The sequence below is a fragment of the Antechinus flavipes genome, chromosome 1, assembly GCF_016432865.1.
Source record: "Antechinus flavipes isolate AdamAnt ecotype Samford, QLD, Australia chromosome 1, AdamAnt_v2, whole genome shotgun sequence".
NCBI classification, from domain to species: domain Eukaryota; kingdom Metazoa; phylum Chordata; class Mammalia; order Dasyuromorphia; family Dasyuridae; genus Antechinus; species Antechinus flavipes.
In genome coordinates, this window is record NC_067398.1 from 617,713,141 (window position 1) to 617,735,581 (window position 22,441).

The following is a 22,441-nucleotide window of genomic DNA, read 5'->3' on the forward strand; positions in this document are numbered from 1 at the left end:
TCAACTATGGATACTAATAGCAGCTACCTGTCAGGAATCAAATGAGATATTTGTGAGTGCTTGGTTAAGGGCCAGCTACATAATAAGTTTTTAATAAATGCTTGTTTCCTTCTTTTTTTCGTGTGTGTTGTGTGTAAGGGAATATTGTGTTTAGTCTTGTCTTGTCTATTCATTTTAAGATGCCTAAAGGACATTGTTTGAAATGTATATTAGTAAAAATTGGTAATGTTGGAAAGGAGCTCAGGAGAACCAGGATGAATGTCTCATCTCCACAAGAATCATATTGCCACCCCTATTTAGAGGTGAAGAGACTTAGGCTCTAAAAGGTCTGTGATCACTCAGCTAAGTAAGTGGCTGAGCTAGACTGGGAGGAATTATGTGGAAAGCCTATAATCAATGCCTGAGAAATGGCTGGCTGCTGGTCCCAGTATGAGGTGGGATTTTAAAATCAAAAGATCTTGGTTTAAATTTCAGCCATGCAAATTACTATTCCTATCTTCTTGGGTAAGTAAGTTCACTTCTCTGGGTCAGTGGTTGTCTTAGTTGAAAAATCAGAGAGAATAGATAATCTCTGAGATTTCTTCCAACTCTAAATCTCAAAATCCAGGGATTTTGATTTGAAATTAAGTATTAATAGTTCAGTGGAGAGAGGAACAGACTGCCGGTAGGAATATTTAGGGTTCAAATACTGCCTCTAAAAATTACTATGGTAGCTGGATGATCACAGATAAACCACCTCTATTTCATCATCTGTCAAATGGGAACAAGGGCTCTCTTAAGGTCTACTGTGAGGTTCAAAACAAGATAGTGTATGTAAAGCATGCTGTAAACTTTAAAGTGCTATGTAAATGTTTCTTATTAGGATGAAGATGATTATTATTTCAATACTTCCTTTATAAAATAATCATTTGTTACCTCTTTAAGTATGAACTCAAACTGGGCAGTATCAAGCAGCAACTGGAAGAGGATCTTTGGGTTGTACTTTGAGTCTGTCAGAATTTGGTCCTTGATTTGACGAAGGCGTTTGTTATTTGGGTCACAGGCTATATACAGGAGGGAAAAAGTTATCAATTTGCATAATGCATGTTAAAATGCAATTTATATAAGTTCTTATGAGCAAAGGGAGACTACTTGATATTTAGTGGCTTTACAAGCAAAATATGCAAAAATAAGAATGAATAACCTCAGCAATTATCTATAAACCAATAATCTCTATAATCTTTGCTCTAGTGAGGAGGCAGTAGTAAAGTGGACATCCTCAAAATCAAGTATCCTTTCCTCTCATTATTTCCAATTTTAAAAATTATTTCCGGATTCAAAGAATTAGTGCATGTTTCTTCCTGACAATTAGAAACAGTCATAAGTAACAAATGAAATAAAAGGATCACACAATCTCGGGGGAACCTGAGGCAAACTAGCGTTAGCAATTAACCAACAAGCATTTATCAACCAACTGCTATCTGCTTACCACTCTGACTACAAAGAGCCACCTGACACACTTCTTAACAGTTTGACCAAGAAGTGAAATGTAGTCTTTGTTTGGAGACTTCCAGTGAGGAGGATCCATAATTGCCTGAGGCAATCCATTCCACTCCTAGAAAGCTTTGACAGAGAATTTTTCTATGTATTAAATTGCCTCTTTGCAAATTTGATCCACTGTTCCTAGTTCTATGGGGTAAAGTGGAACAAGTTTATCCCCTCATATGAATGATAGCTTCTCAAATACCCAAAGACAGTTGGTTATCATGTCCCTTCTAAACCATCTGATTGCCAGGTTAGATACTTCGAGTTTTTTCAACTCATCCCCATATAGTATGATCTTTGAGGCCTTTGCAGTCTTGGCTGCCTCCTTTTGGATACCAGCAATTGATTTCAGCCTTTTAATCACCTGCCTTTTTCAAGAGACCTGATAATCAGCCTGGCTTCATTCCTCAATGGTTAACATAGTACCATTGCTTCTTTTTCTCCTCATCCTAGTAATACTGAACCTTCAACTGAAGAAAAACTCTTTTCCCCCAAATCCCAGAGCCCCACTCTAAATTCATTATCTCTGCACAATACTAAAGAGCTTCCTTCCATCTTAAATTTCTTCCTTTCTCATTTTTTCTATTTCCTAGCACTCACTGAAAATTGGATCCCTCTAGAAACCATGGCATCAGAGCTAAAAATAAAAATTATTAAATTTTTAACAGCTGTATATCTGGTTGATCGATAATGGCAATCTTCACGAAGGACAGATACTGGTTCTTGAATTCAGTGGGAAAATATGACCATTTAGCCCCAAGTTACCACCTTGGAAGTACCTGTCTATTATTTGCTAAAATGCTCCAAAGATTTTCAGGGCATACCAGAAACAGAAGACAAAAATAGTGATTTGAAAACCTAGGTTACCTCAGGTTCTATCTTGATGTACTTAAAAGAACATATTGTGACACTGCTGTCCCTTCATGTTTTCCAAGGGAGCAGGAAGAAGTGAACTTTGCTAGGTTCCACTATACTATATTCTTTCAAACTTTAGTTTTAAAGAAAAACCAAAACCAAAACCAAAACCAAACCCAAGCCGACACAATCTAGGATAAGGGGTTGTTCATAGTCAAACCCAGCTGAATGGTTATAAGTAGAAGGAAGATTTCTCACTGACTGACCGGTGAAGCTGATCACAAAGGGATACAGATCTGACTATAGATCACACTGAAATGTCAGTGTAGGCTGGAGGTAGAGAATATATGCTGATGCCATGAAAGGCCAAAGCTTTAAGGATGATAGGCTGATATCAGATAATTTTTAACTTTGCTTGCTTTCTGTCTTCTAAACTATTTTAGACAACCTTTCAGAGCTCGAGCTATTCCTTCTCTTAAGTTTCATATTCGTCTCCATCTCCTGGAACCTTCTCCTTTCCTCATTACTGATTTGATTTTCTGGACCATCATTTTGATAAGAACTCCAGCCAGGCTTCACTTCACTCTCACTTGGACTCTTCCCATAAACTTCCTCCTTCTTCCATATAGGTAGACTCCCCTCTAGGCCTCCCTTACCACCCCCAACTTGCTATTCTCTCTATTTTCCCTATATATAGATATATTTTTCCATTACAATGTAACCTATGTCAGAGAAGGGACTGCTTTATTTGCCTATACTGGTATCCCTAGTGCATAAAAAGGTGTCTGAAATGTAATAAATGCTTAATAAATGTACTTGCTATACTCTCTTTTTTTTTAATCTATCCATCCATGTTCATCCATACAATTCATTTATCTAATCTTTTTAGTTTTTCTGCCTTACAGATAAACCAAGACCCTGCCTCTTAAGATATTGCTGTTCTTTAGATATTGCTCTCTTAAATCTCAATTCAGATTCCACTTTCCCTTTTTCCTTTCACCCTGAAGCAGTTGTTCCCCTCTCAAGTCAGTGATTGTCCTAAGGATTCATACACCATACTTGTATACACATTCATCTCTAAAATGAAGGAGACCTCTAAGACCATCCCAAGGATCCTAACAGATAGATATTTTAAGCAATAAAATTCTGAAGATCTAGGGTAATAGATTATTCAATTTAACAATTATTCATTCTGAATTTGCTGTGCTTATTAAGGCACTGTGACAAGACAAAGTAAACATCAATTCTTGTCCTTAGACAACCTAAATTTTAGTGAGGCAAAGAATCAGGAAAAAAATTGGATACTCAGGTCAGTGAATGCTCTTCTTTTGAAAATAAAGCAGGAAAAAAACACTATATTTGGAATCAAAGATTGTTAATAGGGAAGCACCCTAAAATATGATTCATAAAGTGCTTATTACATGAAGAGGAAGCATGACATAATAAAAAGGACTGGGACAAGACTCAAGAGATCTGATTCCTAGACCTAGTTCTGGGGTGCTATTTGTCTTACCCTAAGCAAGTAATTTTTCTCCTTTATCTTTAAAATGAATGAGCTGGGTCAGACAAGCTCTAGGCTCTCTTTTAACTCCAAAAGTCTGATTTTGTTGCTTTCCAAATGTTATAATTAAGCACAGATCAACAGAGCTGAACTTAGTCACAACTACACAGTCAGTTAGCCATTATACCCAGAGCCAGAGTCCTGGTTATTTCAGTCCCAGACCACTATTCACTCCATTATCTCAGATTAATGAGATATTTTACCTACAATGAAATTTGTATCAAAGTATCGAGTCCGTGGACAATGCAAGATGAAAGAAAAATGTCTCGAAATGGAAAGGGGGTGGGTGTGGGAAAGGAATATGTAATATTACAACATTAAGTTAAAAAAATTTATTGTTACAAAAAATGAGAGAATTATAGTGAATCACTGAGTATCCAACAAGACAGATACTGGAACTGATGAACACATATATTTGGTTATAAAAAAGACGTATCAGGCTTTGAAGGAAAGCAGCATGGTGTCCTAAAAAGAACACAAGTCTAAGAATCAAAAGGTGTGAAGGTTTCAATTAAGAAATGGGCTTTTTTTTTTTTTTTTTTTTTCAAAGAAAGCAGTTTTTTAAGTTTGGATAGTATTTGACAGTTTTCCTAGGCTCTAACCGCCTCTGAATGAAATAGCTTTTGCAGTTAATGACCCAGACACCTTCCAGTACCCTTTAGACCCATGGTGGTTCCACTAAAATATAGCAACATTTGAGATACACAGAGTGGAATTGTCCGCTAGTCTCTGCTGTCCCATATTATTATAGATTATATTTGTTTCATCACAGAATGGACAATGGGAAGGGAAGGGAAGCACATCTGAATTTTCTACAATGCATTAGTGGTATCTACAACTACCAGTATGTGACTAGGCCATGAAGAAGGTGGGGAAACATTACATTAGATCCTGTGACTCAACAAAGCAGAAACTAATTTATAATCTTGCACAATGGATTCAGGCAAGTTCTCAGGCACAAAAGTAGGATACAGTATCCTTTGAAGGTAAAATTATAGATCTCTGATTAGCCAAAGTTACCTCTAGTACAGATATAAGTTCAAAAGCCTCATGGTTTCTAAGCATCAGTACTGCTGTCTGGCACAGTGATATAGAAGATGTCAGTGAAGACAAACCATTGAGAAACATAATGGATTTTATAAGTTAGAGAAGAATAAGCACTAAGGATAGTTAATAAGCCCAAGGAATTGAGTTTTTAAAAACAATTCAAACCCCAAATAGAATTTTTATACACAAGAATTTTTGAATTTCATGGGAGCATGTATTAAAAAAAAAAACCCCAAATACCCTATCCCATATAAGAGAGTCAACAAAATTAATTAAAATACTAGATTAATGCTACAGCTAATTCACAATATCATCTCCTTCAGAAATTTTCAAAAACTTTCTGAGATGGGATAAGTTCAAGCTTTTTGTGACAGCAGAAGGAAGGACTGATTTGACTGAATCCATTACCCACTACAATGACAAAAAGAGTGGGAATTTGGTATTCAGGGGAAAAAATTAAAGAGGCTAGAAATAATAAGACCGAAGAACACTGTTTTGATATAAGCAAACTTTCTTATTTTTTTAGTTGGATAAGAAGGTAGACACTTCAATACAGGTTAGTGTAATACAAAGGGTGCTAGAGTTAGAGAGAATGGAGTTCATGACTGGCTTCATACACTGAGTAGATGATAACCCTCAGAAAATCATTTCGCTGAATTCTCTTGGACTCAGTTCTTATGTATAAAACGGAGAGTTTGGATTTGATAGCCTCTAGGGTCTCTTCCATCTCTAAGATCCTAGGTAAACTTCATGTAACAGAATCACAGAGAGGTGATATCTGCCTTTTCAGAAAGAAAAACTCACTATAACATCCCAGAAAAGTGGTTGTCTTATTTTTGTTGGAAGAGTTCTTGTGAGAGAGAACCCATTGCCTCCAGATGGCCTATTCCCCTTCTGTACAGATGACATGAATTGCCTCAATAAAGGATGAGATTCTTATAGTGTCCTATTTCATTAGATACAAATCCTAGAATTTGATCAGCCATTCCACAAATGATGGACACATTTGGTTTCCACTTTTTTTTTTTTTTTTTTGGACTACTGTAGAGAGTACTATATAAGGTCCTATGTGAATAAGACCTTTCTGACAATAATGATCTACTAGGATCTCTAATCTTGAATTGAAAACACCATACCAGTCTAAATTAGACCAAGGCTATGATAACCCTCATTTTACAGATAAGGAAACTGAGGCTCAGAGAAGTTAAATTACTTATCCAGAGTCATATATCTAAGTGGCATCTGAGGAATGAGTTAGATATATGTCTTTCTGCTGCTGAGCCCAGCACTTTGGCCATTATACCATACTTCTTCTCTATAGATAAAGTACAAATTCCATTGAACATTTAAAGTTTTCTAAGACTTGGCCCCAATCTGTTCATCTCTCCCCCCTCCACCTCAGTGACTCTTCCATTCCAAATAAACTTTTATGCAGTCATATAATCCTCCTGCTCAGAATACTGCTCATATCCTCCATGACTTCCTAAAATATATTCATTTTTAAGAACTAAAGTGGTACTTAGTACTGACCTTTACTTTATATGATGTTTCTTGATCACTCAAACCTTAAGAAATCTCTCTTGATCAATTACCAAGCTAGTAAGTGGCAGAAGTGGGTCATATACAGAAGTCTTTTGGTTCTAACTCCAAAACTTTTTCTATTTAATTTTGGAATCAGATTTTTATTCAAGTAATTTTCTCTTTTGACGGTTGCACTTTTATGGGGCAGAATGGAACTCAATTAATTTTAAACATGAGATATCTTTAAAAAACTACAAATTAAGGAGGTTACCTGAGTCTGCAGTATGAAGCATCAGCCACCGGATAGTGACATTGCAATCTCTCAGGCAGTTCAACAGCCTTGGGATGTTATCCAGAACTAATTCCTCCCTTAAGTAACCTTCTTTTAAAAACTGCTGCACTTGGGAATGTACTCGTTCATTGACACTGGCATATCTACTTGCCTTGGAAGATAAAAAAACTGAATTACTTTAATAGAAAGCATAATTTAACTTATAAAAGCATCATATGGCAGTGAATCATGTGGCAAACAGTTGCAGTGACTGTACAAATTGAATGATATACATGTGATAAATTTTAAGTGTTTAAGGGGCTTGTGAAGAAAAGTTAATGTAATTTGATATTGCCAACTATTTCTTTACTATTTACCTTGAAACTTAAGGCAGAAGCAGCTAAAGAGTAAAAACCACTTAATGTGTAAGGCCATAGAGGACAATAAAAGTAGGTCAGATTTTAGTAGGTAATAGATATGGCTCTAATTTAAGCAAAGAATAAGCAAGTATCTAGTCCTTTCTTTTCTTTTCTTTTTTTTTTTCCTTCTTCTTGTTTTTTTTTTTTTTGGTGAAGCAATTAGGTTAAGTGACTTACCTAGGTTTGCACAACTAATAACTGTCAGTTGTCAGAGGCCAGATTTGAACTCAGGTAAAAAAATAGAGAAATAGAGAAAATACAGAAAAAAAATTCTCTCTATCTACTATGGGCTATCTACAGGGCTGATTATCTATCTACTATGCCACCTAGCTGTTCCTTCTAGTCTACTTTCTTTATTCAGAGAGGGAAGTGAATGTTTTACAGTTGGGTTGAAACTGTCACGTGATAGTCCAACAGTAGGTACTAAACAATCAATTTTAAAATGTCAAAAAGCAGAATATGTAAATTTGGAATGGCATCCTGGTAATGAAAAATACTCTGGGAGCATGAAGTAATGAACTTCATTTTCTCCAGGATATATGCTAGAAGTCAAATTGCTCTGTACAATATTCATAAAGTATAATTTATCTAAATAAAATTGGCTAATCTCTCTCTCTCTCTCTTTTTTTTTTTTGATAGAAAGGGGAAATACATAGAGAAAAGTATTGTTCTTTGTGGAATAGAAACTTTAAAATCCATACTAAAGTCAATAATAGGCTTCTGTGCTAACTATGCTCCCCAAAATCAATCATTCTTCTCCATTCAAGTTTTTCTTCTTTACATTTTATCAAGGAAACAGAAGGAAGTCTTATAAAAGAAAGAGAAGCAAAATCTTTGTAATATGGTGGGTCCATTTATTTGCCTGTATTCCTAGAGATAATTTGAACCATAGATAATTTTGCAAGGGTAAACTATTTTTTAAGAATGCTATCATCACTTTTCACTTTGCCAACACAAAACATCAATTTCAGGTAATTCATTAAGAGCCAATTCTGCCTATAAGGAGGAAGATGATTAAAGAAAGCAAGCCAAGATATTTAATCTGTCTCTCTTTTCTGTGTCCCACTTGTCTATGAGCAAGGCACTTAATTTGTCTCACTTTTCTCATTTGTAAAATGGGAATAACAGTAACACATTTTTATTGGAGTTGCTGTTCCAATAAGAAGAGATGATTTATGTAAAGCACTTTATCAATCTTAAAGTGCTAATATAAATGTTAGCTTTTATTATATCTTCCTAAAGCCTATAGGTCTGTTTTCTAATTATATTGTGCAATCTTAATTATGCATAGTTATTCAGCATTTTGCTAACATTTAATGAAACTTTCTTGTAACAAATTTATCACAGAATGTTATTCTACCAAAATGGTTGTATAGACTTGTCTCAGATTGAACAAAATATCCACATCCATATGTATGTCTTGCAGTTATGAGCAATCTTTCTTTTATTAACAAGACATACCTGTTCTTTGATATTTGAAAGATCCAAAGTGTTATTCAGAGCAGTTTTTGCCGCTTTGTAAGGTTCCCAAGCATCTGCAAGATTGACTGTAATTCCCATGTAAATGCTGATCACCTAAAATAGTGAATATTCATTCATTCATTAAAAAGTTAATGATACACATTCTGTATAAACTATTGTGAAGGTTACAAAACTATAGGAGTATGATTCAGCTATTAAGGAACTAATAATGTAGTATTAACAAGAGGGAGGTTTTTTTTTTTTTAATTCACTCAATATCAATTTTAAATATAGGAATGTATACCAATTTTATCTGGGTAAAGAGTTGTCTAGAAAGCCAAACAAATCAGAACAAGAGCGGAAGAAACCCTGCTCTCAAGAAGCTTGAATCCTCAAAGAGCTAACCTCTTTTTAATTAAAATGTGTCTGAAGTTAGTGCTATAATCTAAATGTAATTTCTTTGGCAGTATCTAGCTAGAAAAAAGAATTAGAAGTCTTCTTCTTCAATTCTAACTCCTCTAAGAAGTGCAACTGTGTCTATCAACTTCTTGTTCCAAGTTGTTCTTAAGAATGTCAATAAATATGTTCATTGCAAAATCAAGGATTGGATAGGGGGAAACACTGGAAACTTCCTAAGGGCTAGTCTGCTCTATATTTTGGTAACCCTTGGTAATCAGAGTATAGTGTCACAGACAAGGGAAATGATTCATAAATACTATTTTCTTTCTCTGATTAAATTTACAATAAAAAATTTAAAATTTCAACCAAATTTTCAAAAATTTAAACATTTTCCTTAAGTATTATGAACTCTAATTGGAGAGTACCATGACATTTTAGAAGTAAAATTAATAAAAAGGCAAACTGTATTATATGAGAGGCAGAAAGAGTCCTAACTTTGGAATTAGTTGGGGTTGGCTTCCAAACCCACTTATGATAGTGACCAGATATGTAACTCACTACTTCTCTGAGTCACAATTCCCTAAGACTAAAAGTCATAGATGAGTTTAAACTGTTTAAATAAGTTAATGGTTAACGAGTACAATGGAAACACATATTTTAACATGATTTTACTTTAAAATCCACTATTTATAAAAACAACTAAAAAGATCCAAAAGGAAGATTTTTTTTTTTTGGAACATCCCCAGGGGTCTACTTAACATGTTGGAAGCATTCCTCTAAATCCATTCACACTGTGGAAGCATCACTAGAGTCCAATGTCTTCTATACTGAACCATAATTCTTCTTTCTTACTAAATGACTGGCCTATTCTCTTTTCTGGTCAATTGTCTTTTTGATGAGGAAAAAGAAAGAGTGTTTTTTTTTTTTTTTTAAAAAGCATAAAACCTGGTAAAAAGTTAATGTACAATAAGGCTATGTACCCAGTTATCTGGAAAATATTTATCCACTATTTCTCTCATTTTTGCTTGATGGTTATGAAGAATAGATGGTTGAAAATAGAGGATCACGTAGAGCATAGCTGCTTGATTTGCAAGGGCAGTGCTTCGGTGCTCTGGCAGTGGATATGCCGAAACCTAGAATAAAGAGGAAAATCCCCAATGTTTGAATTTCAGGATATTTTCTGTCACACATCTGCCAAATAGCCGATACATACAGTTATTTAAAATCAGTGTTTTGCAGACTGGCAGTAGGGACTGTAATTAGGGACTTCTAAGACCCACAAACTATTGAATGACAGTAGAACCAACTCCAACTTTTCCTCCCTTCTTTACCATTCATATGATCTACAAAAGAGGATGGAGAGCTAAGCAACATTTTGGTGAAGGCAATATCTACAAGGATAGCTATAGCCTTTATATTTTAAGTTATCTTGTTTCATTATTTTAGGGAAAAATAAGAAGAGAAACAAAGCAAAGTAGGGATATAAAACAAGGTAAGGGGGAAAAAAGGGGGCAAGATATTATAGTGACTGGAAGAATAGGCAATAATGAAATACATTAAAAAATCCTCTATGGCGGCAGCTGATAAAGTTAGACATAGAAAGGGAAGAAAATGAACTGGTATTGAATCTGACTTCATTCCGAGTCCTTCAGTGGTAAGTCATAAAAAAAAAAGGTCGACTATCAGACTGTCTAAAAAAGCACAGTAAAGTTTTCCTTCCTGATTTTTAATTAGCATTCACCATGACAATCTCTAGCAACTGCTTGTCACACCTAGAGAAAATGCAGAATAGTATAAACCATGGAATGATAAAGCCTAATGCTTACTGTCTTCAACACCTTCTGAAGCCAGTGGAAAATTCAGAGAATGTGAAGGAAACAGACAATGAATATTAAAAAACTGAACCCCCCCAAATACTCCAAAGGAGTCCTACCTTGCAAGTTTTAGTTGAAAGGGACTTATCAGTAGACAAAAAAATCGTTGTTTCTAAAATACCATAAACTTGATCTAATTAGTTGGTTCTCAAATCTGGGCCAAAATTAACTTTCCTACAAAGATGGATGGATACTTATGCTTGAAGGCCTCCAGGAGTGGGGGAGATTTTCACTGTAGCTATTTTAGAATTATATCCTTTATAATGCTTAATAAAAAAGCTTCTGGTAAAGTCATGCCTTTTATGAAGGATTATGTACTTTCTTTTTGATGATGAGTTTTAATATAAAGAATATGTATATTTCACAGCATTCTTATTAATTTGCATTTTGAGAGAATACAATAAAATTACTTTTTATTTCAAAGATGGCACTCAGCAGATTTTTGAGGAAGGATGGACAAGTTGCCTTGCACCTTCATTTGGTGTACATTTCTTTAATTGTCTTCATAATATTCTGTGGCCATTTCAATTCTTTTTAACTCTTTGGAGAGGGAAGAAAAAGAAAAAATTCTTGTGGATAACGATGAGAACAGCATTTAGGGAAATGAAAAATCCCTTCACATTACAGCTAAGCAAAATGGTTTTAGTGACATTCAAATACAAAGCTTAACTAATGTGTTCATTTTTCCAAATCTATCAACATTTCATTGAAAAGCAATGTGCAAGCTATGTAAATCAAATGCCACTAGAACAAAGAACTATGGAATAAAAAATAAGTCCAAGGTCTAGTTTGCTTTTTTAAACAACTGGAGATATAATAATTTTTCCATTTTTTAATACTGTTTGTAATGCATTAACTTCAAAATCAAAAATTAGAAATATGGCTTTTGTATCTAGTAAAACAATATGGACAAATTATTTTGGCATACAGATTGTTCTGAATTTAAAATTAATTCAATTCTTACCTGATTATAAATATCATCAGATCTTAATCTCCCAATAACCATGCTGACAAAAGTTTCACTAATGGGTACTCTGCCAAAGTAACTCTCTGGATAGTTGGGAGGTCTTTTGGCTCCTGGTTGGCTAGAATAGCCTGTGCTTCGAAGCAGTTTACAAATATCATCCATATTTGAGTCAGCAGAAGATCGAGCAGCACTGTCATATCACAACAGAAAACAAAACAGAAAATATTTTACATAGAGATCAGAAATTTTAATTCAAACCCACTGCAACAGATTCAGATCAACTATAGGTCAATTCATATACTTCAAACACAAAAAAAGCAGGTCCAGTATCAGTCTGATATAACACAACTATTTTATGAGATGGGCTCATTTATGAGATCTTCCAATGCCAATATTTTGTAATAATCAATGTTATTAAAAACAATAAAATACTATAAAATCTTTTTTAAAATATCATATAGTGTCCATTTTTTTTTTCCTTAGAAGGCTGTTTCCTTCTAACAAAAGTCTTTAAAAGTTATTCTTTTGTCTAGGCAGTATTATAGACTAGATGATTTTCATTCAAGTAGACTAAATATTATAAATATTATACAGGAAAAGATGGTGTATTAATAAAAGAACTCATAACTGCCAACTAACTTTTAAGAAGTATTCAAAAGGACCATCAAGGAAAGATGCTGCTCATTCAAGTAACCCTATTAGCCCCGACTCAAAAAACTCCAGAGTCTTCTTATCAGCTCAGAATCAAAAGATCATCTCTTTAAAGTCCTTTGTAGCCTGGTCCCTTATATTTCCAGTCTTCACAGCCCTCCACATCACCTGCAGTTCAGGCCAAAATGAGATTTTCCATCTTCTAACTCCAGACATTTTCATCTGGAATGTTCTCCATCCTCATTTCCACCTTCAGGCTGCCTCTAATTTCAGTTACAATCCACCTTCTGCAAGAAGCCTTAGTGCAATTTCCCTTTGAGAGAACCTCCATTTACTCTGCACACATCTTGTCTGTATTTGTTGGCCAGTTGTTTCAGCTGTGTCTGACTTTTTGTGACTCTACTGGGGTTTTCTTGGCAAAGATCTTGGACTGGTTTGTCATCTTTCCCCTGCTCATTTTACAGAGAGGCAAGAGAGGCAAATTGGGGTTAAATGACTTCTCAAGAATCCTATAGCTAGTAGGCATGTGAGGCTAGATTTGAACTCAGGTCTTCCTAACTCCAGTAAAGGTAAAAGAAAAGAGAAATGACACGTCCCTATAGATTACATAGACAGAAAGAAGAAATAGATATAAAGAGTGGGGAACAGAGTCCATCAGTCTGCCTGAGAAGCTTGAATACAATACAGACAGGGCCTTCATCTATTCAGACATCTGCAGATGGTCTCTCTCTTCCCAAAACAGAGCAGCTAACAACTTCTTGATTTGATAGTTATCTTCAAGTATCAGAAAGGCTGTTGGGTGGAAGAAGAATTAGATTTGTTCCATTGGGTCCTGGAAGGTAGAACCAGGAACAACAGGGGGAAACAGAGAGGCCAATAGAGACTTGAGATCCAGAGAACATTCTTAACAATTACAGCTTTCCCAAAGTGGAAGGGGTGCCTGGGGAGGAGAGGAATGGGGGATAGGAGACTGGTTCCCTTCCTGGAGGTCTTTAAGCAAAGGCCAGATAACTATTTTTTGACTATATTATAGCGGGCATTCAATTTGTGAATGAGTTAGACTTGATTGCCATTGAGGTCTCTTCTAATTCTTAAATCCTATGACTCCAAGAAGGCAGTTAAAAATTCCATTATTTTATTTGCTATGAATTGGCAGATTGGGCAGAGGGCCAGATCTGGAGTCAAGGAAACCCAAGTTAAAATTTGGCTATAAACACCTACTAGCTGTGTGACAGTGAGGTGGGGATAGTAATAACATCAATAGGATTGTTGTGAAGATCAAATGAGACATTTGTAAAATGTTTTGCAAACCATAGAAAGCTTATATAATACTAGTCATTAGTATTACTTGCTTAAGTTTTTATATGAATAGAAATAAAGAAGCTAAAGACTTCTAAAATGCTTTAAAATAATTTAAGAAGTTAGACTCAATTTGCTCTTTAATATTTTACTAGGTCCCTTTTAGAACATGTATGTTTTATTTTCACAAGGATCCAGAATGAGGCATCTATTTTGGAAATATACAACATACAAGCACAGTCACCTGTATCGATAGTAGGAAACCAACATCCTCTCTCTGACTTCTCCTTCAATCTTTTGATCGATAACCAACAGCATGACCCCATAGAGGTAGAGCGCTTCACACTAGTCAAAGAGAATAAGAATGATCAATGTCAGGTGATCTAAAGAACAGCATGCTATTTTCTTGATGAAGGAAATTGATGTTTATTAAGGATCTTCTCATTCTCTTTCTCTCCTGACAATGCTTGAGTGCTGATTCTCTCATATCCATTGACTTACTGGTCCTGAAAGGGGAATCAGAATATTCCTTCTCCCTCTATAATCATCTCTCAGAATCCTTTCCTTCACTAAAGTTCACTTTATCCAAAGAGTTAACCAATTTAGATTCTGGTGGTTGCTCTTTACTAATCCTCAAGGCACTCTCCATTCTTTTTCAATGAGTTCATTTTCAATTTCTGCCCTCATACTCTCCAATATCTATGCTGATGTTCCCCTGAATGATTTAACTTAATAATTTCTCAGCCTACTTAATTCCCATGACTTCCATTCCATGTCAGTTATATGGAGAAATATCCACACCCTTGTCATAATCCCAAGTGTTCTACCTCCCATGAGCTTTGAAAGTCCTTTATCCAGTTATAGTCTCCTATTAGCCCATTTCTTCCTATGCTTCACTACTCTGACTTCCAATTCCTCCCTTCTCTCAATCCTTTTCTAGTTTATCACCCCTGTTTGGCCATTTCAAATTTCTCTTCTCTCCTCAAGCCTCCAAGAACATTTCTTCCATATCTGCATAGGTTCACATGAGGATTTCATTTCATACTTTAAAGAAAATATTAAGGCCATTTGCTGAGAGCTTGCCTTTCTCCAACTCACAACTTTTTGACACTGCCCTTCCCATTCCCCACTTTCTTTTATTTTATTCCAGTTTTTGATGAAGTTCTCTTCTCTTCTCTTAGCCAAGGCCATTATCTCCAGCCTTCTCGAGCATTTTGCTAGAGAATATGTAATATTCTATAACCCCCTTCTCTCTAATCTCTTCCTAAATATTAGTTTCTTCCCTACTGCCTAAAACCATGCCCATGTATTCCCCATCATTGAAAAACCCTCAAGAGATCTTGTTATGTTCCTAATTATCTTCCTCTATAGTTCTTCTCCTTAAATTTCTAAAATTCCTCCACTTTCTCTCCTATTTTCTTCCAATCTTCTGCAGTCTAGTTTATGCTTTATCATTAAACTGAAAATGCTTTTTCATAAGTTATCAATGATCTTTTATTTGCCAATTCCAATGGGCTTTTTTCAGTTCTCATCTTTCTTGACATCTTTGCAGTCTGCTGTTTGTCCTTCACTCTTGAAGTGGATCAAAACATGACATGCAAGTGAACTGGATTTGAATGAGGAAAGGCTGTGCAAGGGTACCTGCCTCATTTTCTCCTCCAGAGCCATCTGGGTCCAATAGCCAGATAGAAATCGGGCTGACTGGAGTTGGTCCTGGATGAAATGAGGACACTTGATTCCTCACTCTCATTCACCTGAAGTATCCAATCAGTTACTTAATCTTCCTGTATCTGTCTTCACAGAATCTTTTGAATGATATTTTCTTATCTCTATTCACACATTCATTATTCTATTTCAGGCTCTTATCATTTCATGCCTGCATTATTTCAATAGCTTTCTAATTGTTTCCATATCTCTATTATCCCTTCTCCTCCACTTCAATCTCTAGTATATGGTAGGTACTTAATAAATTTGTGTTCAATTGACTTGGCTCTGTGAAATCTACCCTACATCTACTGCACAAGATGCATTTGATAATCAAAAATCTATGATTTTAATTGAAGAAAAAAAATGATATTGAATTAATAGTAATACTCAAATAATTGTTTTATAAAATTAATCTTAATAACTTACTAGAAGTTGCTTTCCATCTTCATTGAGTAGAACAGTTTCTAATGTCTGTTGAATATAAATCCCTTCATTGAGATCATCCAAATATCTAAAAATGAAGACACAGAAAAAATATTTGCTAAAAAAGGAAATCACATTTCTTTTCTTAAAAGATGGTCAAATATAGGATTTTGAATACAGTAGATATATAGTAATTATTTGATGAACTGAAGTTCAAAGTGAAAAAGGCTAGAGTATATCTTAGTCTTAGGTTCTAAGGTTTTATAGATTGCAAGGTTGCCATGTGGAAAAGTGTTCAGCAGGAAGACCAAATAGCAAAAACAGAAACAACTGGCTGTGTGACATGGATCGTGTTGATCTATGCTCTAGAAACGCTGACTATAGAAGTCAGTAGCAGGATCAGAAGCCATATTAAAATAAGATAAAAGCTGAGAGAGATCTGTGCAACTGCATGGACTCAAGTAGGGCTGTAAGAGCTGAGACCGCTATAGGGGTAGCACCACAAACTTTATATCACTCAGATAGGCTAATCACAAATATTTCAAGAATATCCAAATGTGGTCAAATGTAATTAGTTGAAAGAATGAATGAAATATACAAGTACTCAACAGCTAAAGGAGAAACAAGAAGCTAACCTGAAAAATGTCACCTTCTCACCACTTAGGGTTTTCTAAGGAGTGGAAAACAATAGATAAGAAATTAGAATATAGTTATTCCATGGTGCAACGAAAACAGTTTTAAACTTGGAATTACATGACCTACATTAAAATTCTACTACCACAGTTTTCTCATTTGAAAAATGAGAAAAAATGAGATCTCTAACATCCAGTTTCGGATCTAGGATGACTATAAAATAAAATGACAATTTCTCAAAGGAAAGGGAATTCTATTATACTATATATAACTTAAATATGTTAAAATTTGTATTATTTAAAGATATTAAAGTTTACTAAAATATTAAGAGAAGCACTGCTATTCTTTTTGTGGTGGCAAGGAACTGGAAATTGAGAGCATGCCCATCAACTGGGGAATGGCTGAACAAGTTGTGGTATATGAATGCAATGGAATATTATTGTTTTTTAAGAAATGATGAGCAGGATGATTTCAGAAAAACCTGCAAAGATTTACATGAACTGATGCTGACTGAAATGAGCAGAACCAGGAGAACATTGTACATAACAACAGCAAGATTATGTGATGATCAATTATGATAGATTTAGTTCTTCTCAGCAGTACAATGATGTCAGACAATTGCAATAGATTGGGGATGAAAATGCCATCTGCATCCAGAGAGAGAGAACTATAGATACTGGATATGTACCCAAGCATACTATTTTCATCTTTTTTTTTTTTTTTTTTGGTTGGTTTATTTGCTTTTTCTTTCTCATGGTTTTTTGCTCCTGTTCTGAATTTTTGTTCACAACATGATTAATATGGAAATGTTAAAAGTGATTGTACATGCATAACCTATATCAGATTGCTTGTGGTCTTGGGGAGGAGGGAAGAAAGAAAAAATGTGGAACTCAAAATCTTATAAAAATGAATGTTGAAAATTATCTTTATATGTAATTGGAAAAACAAAGTACTATTTGATGGGGAAAAAAGAACAACACTGCTACAAGAATGAAAAGATAATGCTCTCTGGAATAAACTAACTGTAAAGAGTCAAGTAATTAAATCAAGAAAAATGTCCAAGATTGTCTGAATTTTTCCCAGATGTTCCTTTGCTCCATTCCTCACAATATATAATTTAATAAAACCAAATTACATTTAGATTTATGAATACCTGTTTAAGTCTACAATATATTTGTGGACACTCTGAAAAGCTAAATAAAATCTTGTCACAATTTCTATGTTGTTTTCACGAAATTCTTCATCTAAATCCTGTAAGTCTGGTCTTGCTTCCAGTTTGCTTTCACACAACTCTGGACCCTGAGAAGAAGAACAATTTGCTATGAAATTTAAAAGAAAGTATATTTGATAGAAACATTTTTTGACTAGTATTAAGAAAATTTGGTCTAACAACCTAAAAGACATATCAATAATTTTAGGTAAAGTTCAATAATTTGTTAAGACTCTTCTGCATACTGCTAGGTAAGAAATTTACCTAACTTATACTAGACATTAATTTACATTTAAGTTACAATATTCTAATGTTTAATAAAATATTAGTGTTTTCACAAGTTTTATTGTATTCTCAAAATACACAATATATGACTTTTGTGGTTATGTCATTTAAAAATAGAATTCAATATCTCTTTAAAACATTCAGAATACACCTTCTTTTTCATTGTCACCTCCTTTATACAGAATAAACCTTTCATTTTCCAAAGAAAGTTACTTTAGAAGGAAATACTTTAAAAATCCATAGGTGTATGAAGACTTACCTTAAAATAACTGAAATCAAAGATAATATCTCCATATTTCTGTTGATCAGCACGGTCTTTCAACCTGAAAACACTGGGAATGAACTCAGACAGCCTCAAAAGTTCAGCAATAATGGCATTGCCACAGGACACAATCCTCAGACATGCCTGTCCACAGAGATTGTTTTCAGCAAGAAAATCCAACATTGTGAAGACAGCCAGCTGACCCTTAGCTGGGCACTGAAAATGGTCTGATCTTCTGCAGTTATGATCTATAGATTATCTGAAGAGACTTGGACTTCTTACAAATTAGGTGCTCCATTAAAGTACCTGATTAAAAATGTATAAAAATCAATAACATTCCAGTAGAAATGTCAGAAGGCAAAAAAAAGGAAAGTATGACATCTTCCTCTAAAGTGAAGTTTTAAATTATTGACACTATTCTTCATATCCAGAAATCTGAAGCAGAGATGTAAAGTGGGACATGAAGGCCACATGTTAAGTACTAAATCAAATCAAGTAACAAGTAATTATTTAGTACCTGCTCTTTAATTTTAAAGAGTATATATTGTGCAGTGCACTGTAATTAGTTTAGAAAGAGATACAAATAAATGTGTCTCTTCACAGGCTTACAGTGTAGCTGGTTAAGAGAATACAGAATCTTAAGAGTTAGAAGATAACCTAAGAGGTCAACCAGTATAACATACTTCTAAAGAAGAATCCAACCTGTAATTCAACTGCAACAAATAGTTGGCTGTATTTAACCTCCAGTAAGGAAGAAGCTATAATCTCCCACACTAGTCCTCTTTATCATTGAATAATTGAAATAATTGCTAAATATCCCTACCTTTAACAGAAGCAACTGTCAGTTACTCTGTGTTTTATATTTCACATAGACATACACCTAGATACAAATAACGAAAACTAGAATGTAAGAGCAGAGGGTACTAAGAATCAGGGTTTTGTTTTTTATGATGGCAATTTGTAAATATGAATTAATGGTGGCTTCTCTAAACATTAAAACTCAGTCTGGTAACCAACAACTAGACATATTACTTGAACTGAATCATATCATTATGGTCATTCTCACCACAAAGGAAACCAAAAGACAAAATGAAATTAGTTTCTTCTTGATGAGAGAAATAAAGGCATGGAAGAAGGTTGGTTTTTATCTTGTGTCCACAGGCAATAAGAAATATCACTTTATGGGAAATTTGGTTATCTTTTACGGAGCTCTAAATAAACATTTACAAAAAGACCACTATGGAGAAAACTGCAGAGAGTCCATAAAGTAAATTTAAGTTTAACATTATTTCAAGTTAAATCAGCATGTATTTCCAAACCCTGAGATTTTAATGCAAAGATAGGTAACAGTGGTTAAAAATCTTAGAAAAGATCCAGGAGCAAGCCTTTCAGGCTATGTGGAAGCCTCATACCTATGTAGCTCATGAATATTTTCTTCAAGGAGAGAGTTAAAGGGTGCTAGACTGGGTGAGCACCAAAGAACATCACAAAAATCATACTTATTATACTTTAATGGAGAGGAAATTACTAGTTATTGATGTTACAGTAATTTCTGAATCAGCTGTTTGTATATATTTAGACCACTTATTTACTAGAGCAAAAACCAAAATCAATACTAAATTAGATAAATAAAGATGAGAAGATAATAGTGAGCAGCTGAAATAACTTTAACTTGAATTTTTTAAGTAAGTTGCTGACAATGAAAAATGGGAAATGAATACAAGGACATGCAATGACAGAACATAATTATTTTCCAAGAAGGTGTTACAAACATAATTGTAACTATGAAAACTTAAAGACCCCAGAAATTGGAAGATACATGGCTTAAATTGTAAAAGGAAGAAGGATTTCTTATGCCTCTGTTCATAAATAACCTTATGATGACTGTATCAAGTCCTGGTATATTGCAAAATCTCCTAAAGGAACCCTAGAGTTTCTTAAAAGAATTGGCCTAATTATCCGTGTACGAATAGCCAATGGAATAAAGAATGTCTATGTTTCAAACTATGTTATGCAGTCAGATAGATGATAATGTGACAGCAGACTGTCTTGGGAAGATACTGCAAATGAACTGAAAATGAGAATAATGGGCTGGCTTGCTTTTTAGAAATGCTTTGAATGACTTAAGCTTTTCCCTAAATTAAAGGTCTATCTTTTTCAACATAATCATTCTTTAAGTAAGTGAACAGAACATTAGGCCTGTGGTGAGAAAAATCTGAGTTCAAATATTCTTTCTGTGAATTCCTGGACAAATCACTCAACCTCATTTCCTCAAACTTAATATTGTTCATTAACTGACTTACTGACCCCATTTGAGTTTTTAATTTTTTTTGGCAAAGATATTGGAATTCCCAGAAAATAGGTCATTTAAAAAGCAATGAAGAGGTATGCAATGGGTGAGAATACGTTGTCACATATGACTAAAATGGGCAAAATGAATGTGCAATAGCACAGGAGAAACAATGGAGAGGATAAATCACAAAGATGACAGAAGAGGAAGTTAGATAGTTATATAAGTGCAGGGTTAATTATGGAAAACCTGTATGCTCCATATGGAATCCTCCTCACAATATTAAGGGATTTTTCCTGATACAAGTGGTTGCAATTTCTTTCTCTCTACGGGTTTCTTCTTTGCTCATAAAAAGAGGCCCAAATCTTCCCCACTTTTCACACCTCACTAAAGTCTCCCATTTCCTTTAGCTTTCATCTCATATTTCTTCTTAGCTAAATTCTTGGAAAATGCTTTCTATGCTCAGTGATTCCTGTTCCTCTCTCTTCCTCTTTTCTAAAACCCCTTCAACTGACCTCATCTTTCTACTAAAACTTTTCTCCAAAATTAACCAATGATCTTTTTACTGCCAAATCTAAACTTTGAAGGTGATATTGCTGACCATCTCTTCCTGCATTTTCCCTCCTCTATGGGTTGGGATACTGCTCCTACCTGTCAGAATATTTCTTCTTAGTTTCCTTTGCTGGATCTTTATCCATGTCAACCTCCCTAACTGTGACTGTATTGAAATGCTCAATCCTGGGTCCTTTTCTCTTTTCTCTTTATACTCTCTTTAGTTGATTAGCAAGCATTTATTAAGCACTTACAATGTAGCCGGCACTATGAAGACTGAAATAAATCTTACTCTCAAGGAAGCCTAAGTACTAATAAATCGTCACTTCATCAGTTCCTACAGCATCAATTATCATACCTATGCAGATTACTATCAAGTTCCATGCTCTATCTCTGAGCTCTAGTCATGCATTATGAAGTGCCTAATGAACATTAATTATTATTGTCTATTTATCCTATATGTAACTTGTTCACACATATTTGTCTGTTGTCTCCCTGATTATTTTAGGAGGTTCTTGATGATTGTATTTGTTTAATCTTTTCAGCTGTTCCAGTGACCCCATTTGGAGTTTTCTTGGTAAATGGCAAAGTGGTTTGCCATTTCTTTCAGTGAAGTGACTTATTCAGAGTCACACTGCTAGTCAGTGACTGAATCCAGATCTGAACTAAGAAATGAGTCTTTCTGACATTAGCCCTAGTACTCCATCCACTGCACCACTTAGCTTCTCTTGCTTCTTTGCATATGCCTGGCATATGGTAGGCATTTAATAAATGTTTAATGACTCACTGACTTAATGAATGCTTAATGACTGGCTGGAGAAAATGGTAATAGGAAGATTTTTCTTTCTTCTACTTAAAATCAAAATGATTAGCATTTAATTTTTCTGTTGTGGTTAGGATTTGTGACTAGTTAGGATATTGTGAGTTTAAGTTTCAGTTCTGATGTTGATAGTTTCTTGCTAATTTCTTGCCAATGGAAAAACTTAAAATAGAAAACTGATATGAAAGGACAATTCGTTTACATTATAACAATTTACACTGTTCCTCTGGCACAAATACTTGCAATGTAGCCAATGTATTGAATTTCCAATACTAAACAGTTATTTATTCAAATCAGTTACCCAAATCCTCATTTAAGTTGAGAAACTAGTCCTGGAGAGGCTACTGAGATTCCTAAAGGGTTGTGTTTAAGATTTTCTTTAAAGATGACAAATTACTCAGCAACCTACC

General features: G+C 34.5%; 1 protein-coding gene across 1 annotated transcript in view; it reads right to left on the reverse strand.

The window, feature by feature from the left end:
- Window positions 1-22,441, reverse strand: part of WASHC5 (WASH complex subunit 5) — a 64,172-nt gene that overhangs the window by 38,232 nt on the left and 3,499 nt on the right. The window contains exons 2-10 of the mRNA XM_051971079.1: window positions 18,367-18,675; window positions 17,766-17,911; window positions 15,983-16,067; window positions 14,094-14,194; window positions 11,897-12,089; window positions 10,039-10,191; window positions 8,660-8,773; window positions 6,780-6,951; window positions 916-1,043 (exon numbers count right to left, since the gene is read on the reverse strand). Coding sequence (XP_051827039.1) covers window positions 916-1,043; window positions 6,780-6,951; window positions 8,660-8,773; window positions 10,039-10,191; window positions 11,897-12,089; window positions 14,094-14,194; window positions 15,983-16,067; window positions 17,766-17,911; window positions 18,367-18,552 — 1,278 coding nt within the window. The 5' untranslated portion in view covers window positions 18,553-18,675. The remainder of the gene's footprint in view (window positions 1-915; window positions 1,044-6,779; window positions 6,952-8,659; window positions 8,774-10,038; window positions 10,192-11,896; window positions 12,090-14,093; window positions 14,195-15,982; window positions 16,068-17,765; window positions 17,912-18,366; window positions 18,676-22,441) is intronic.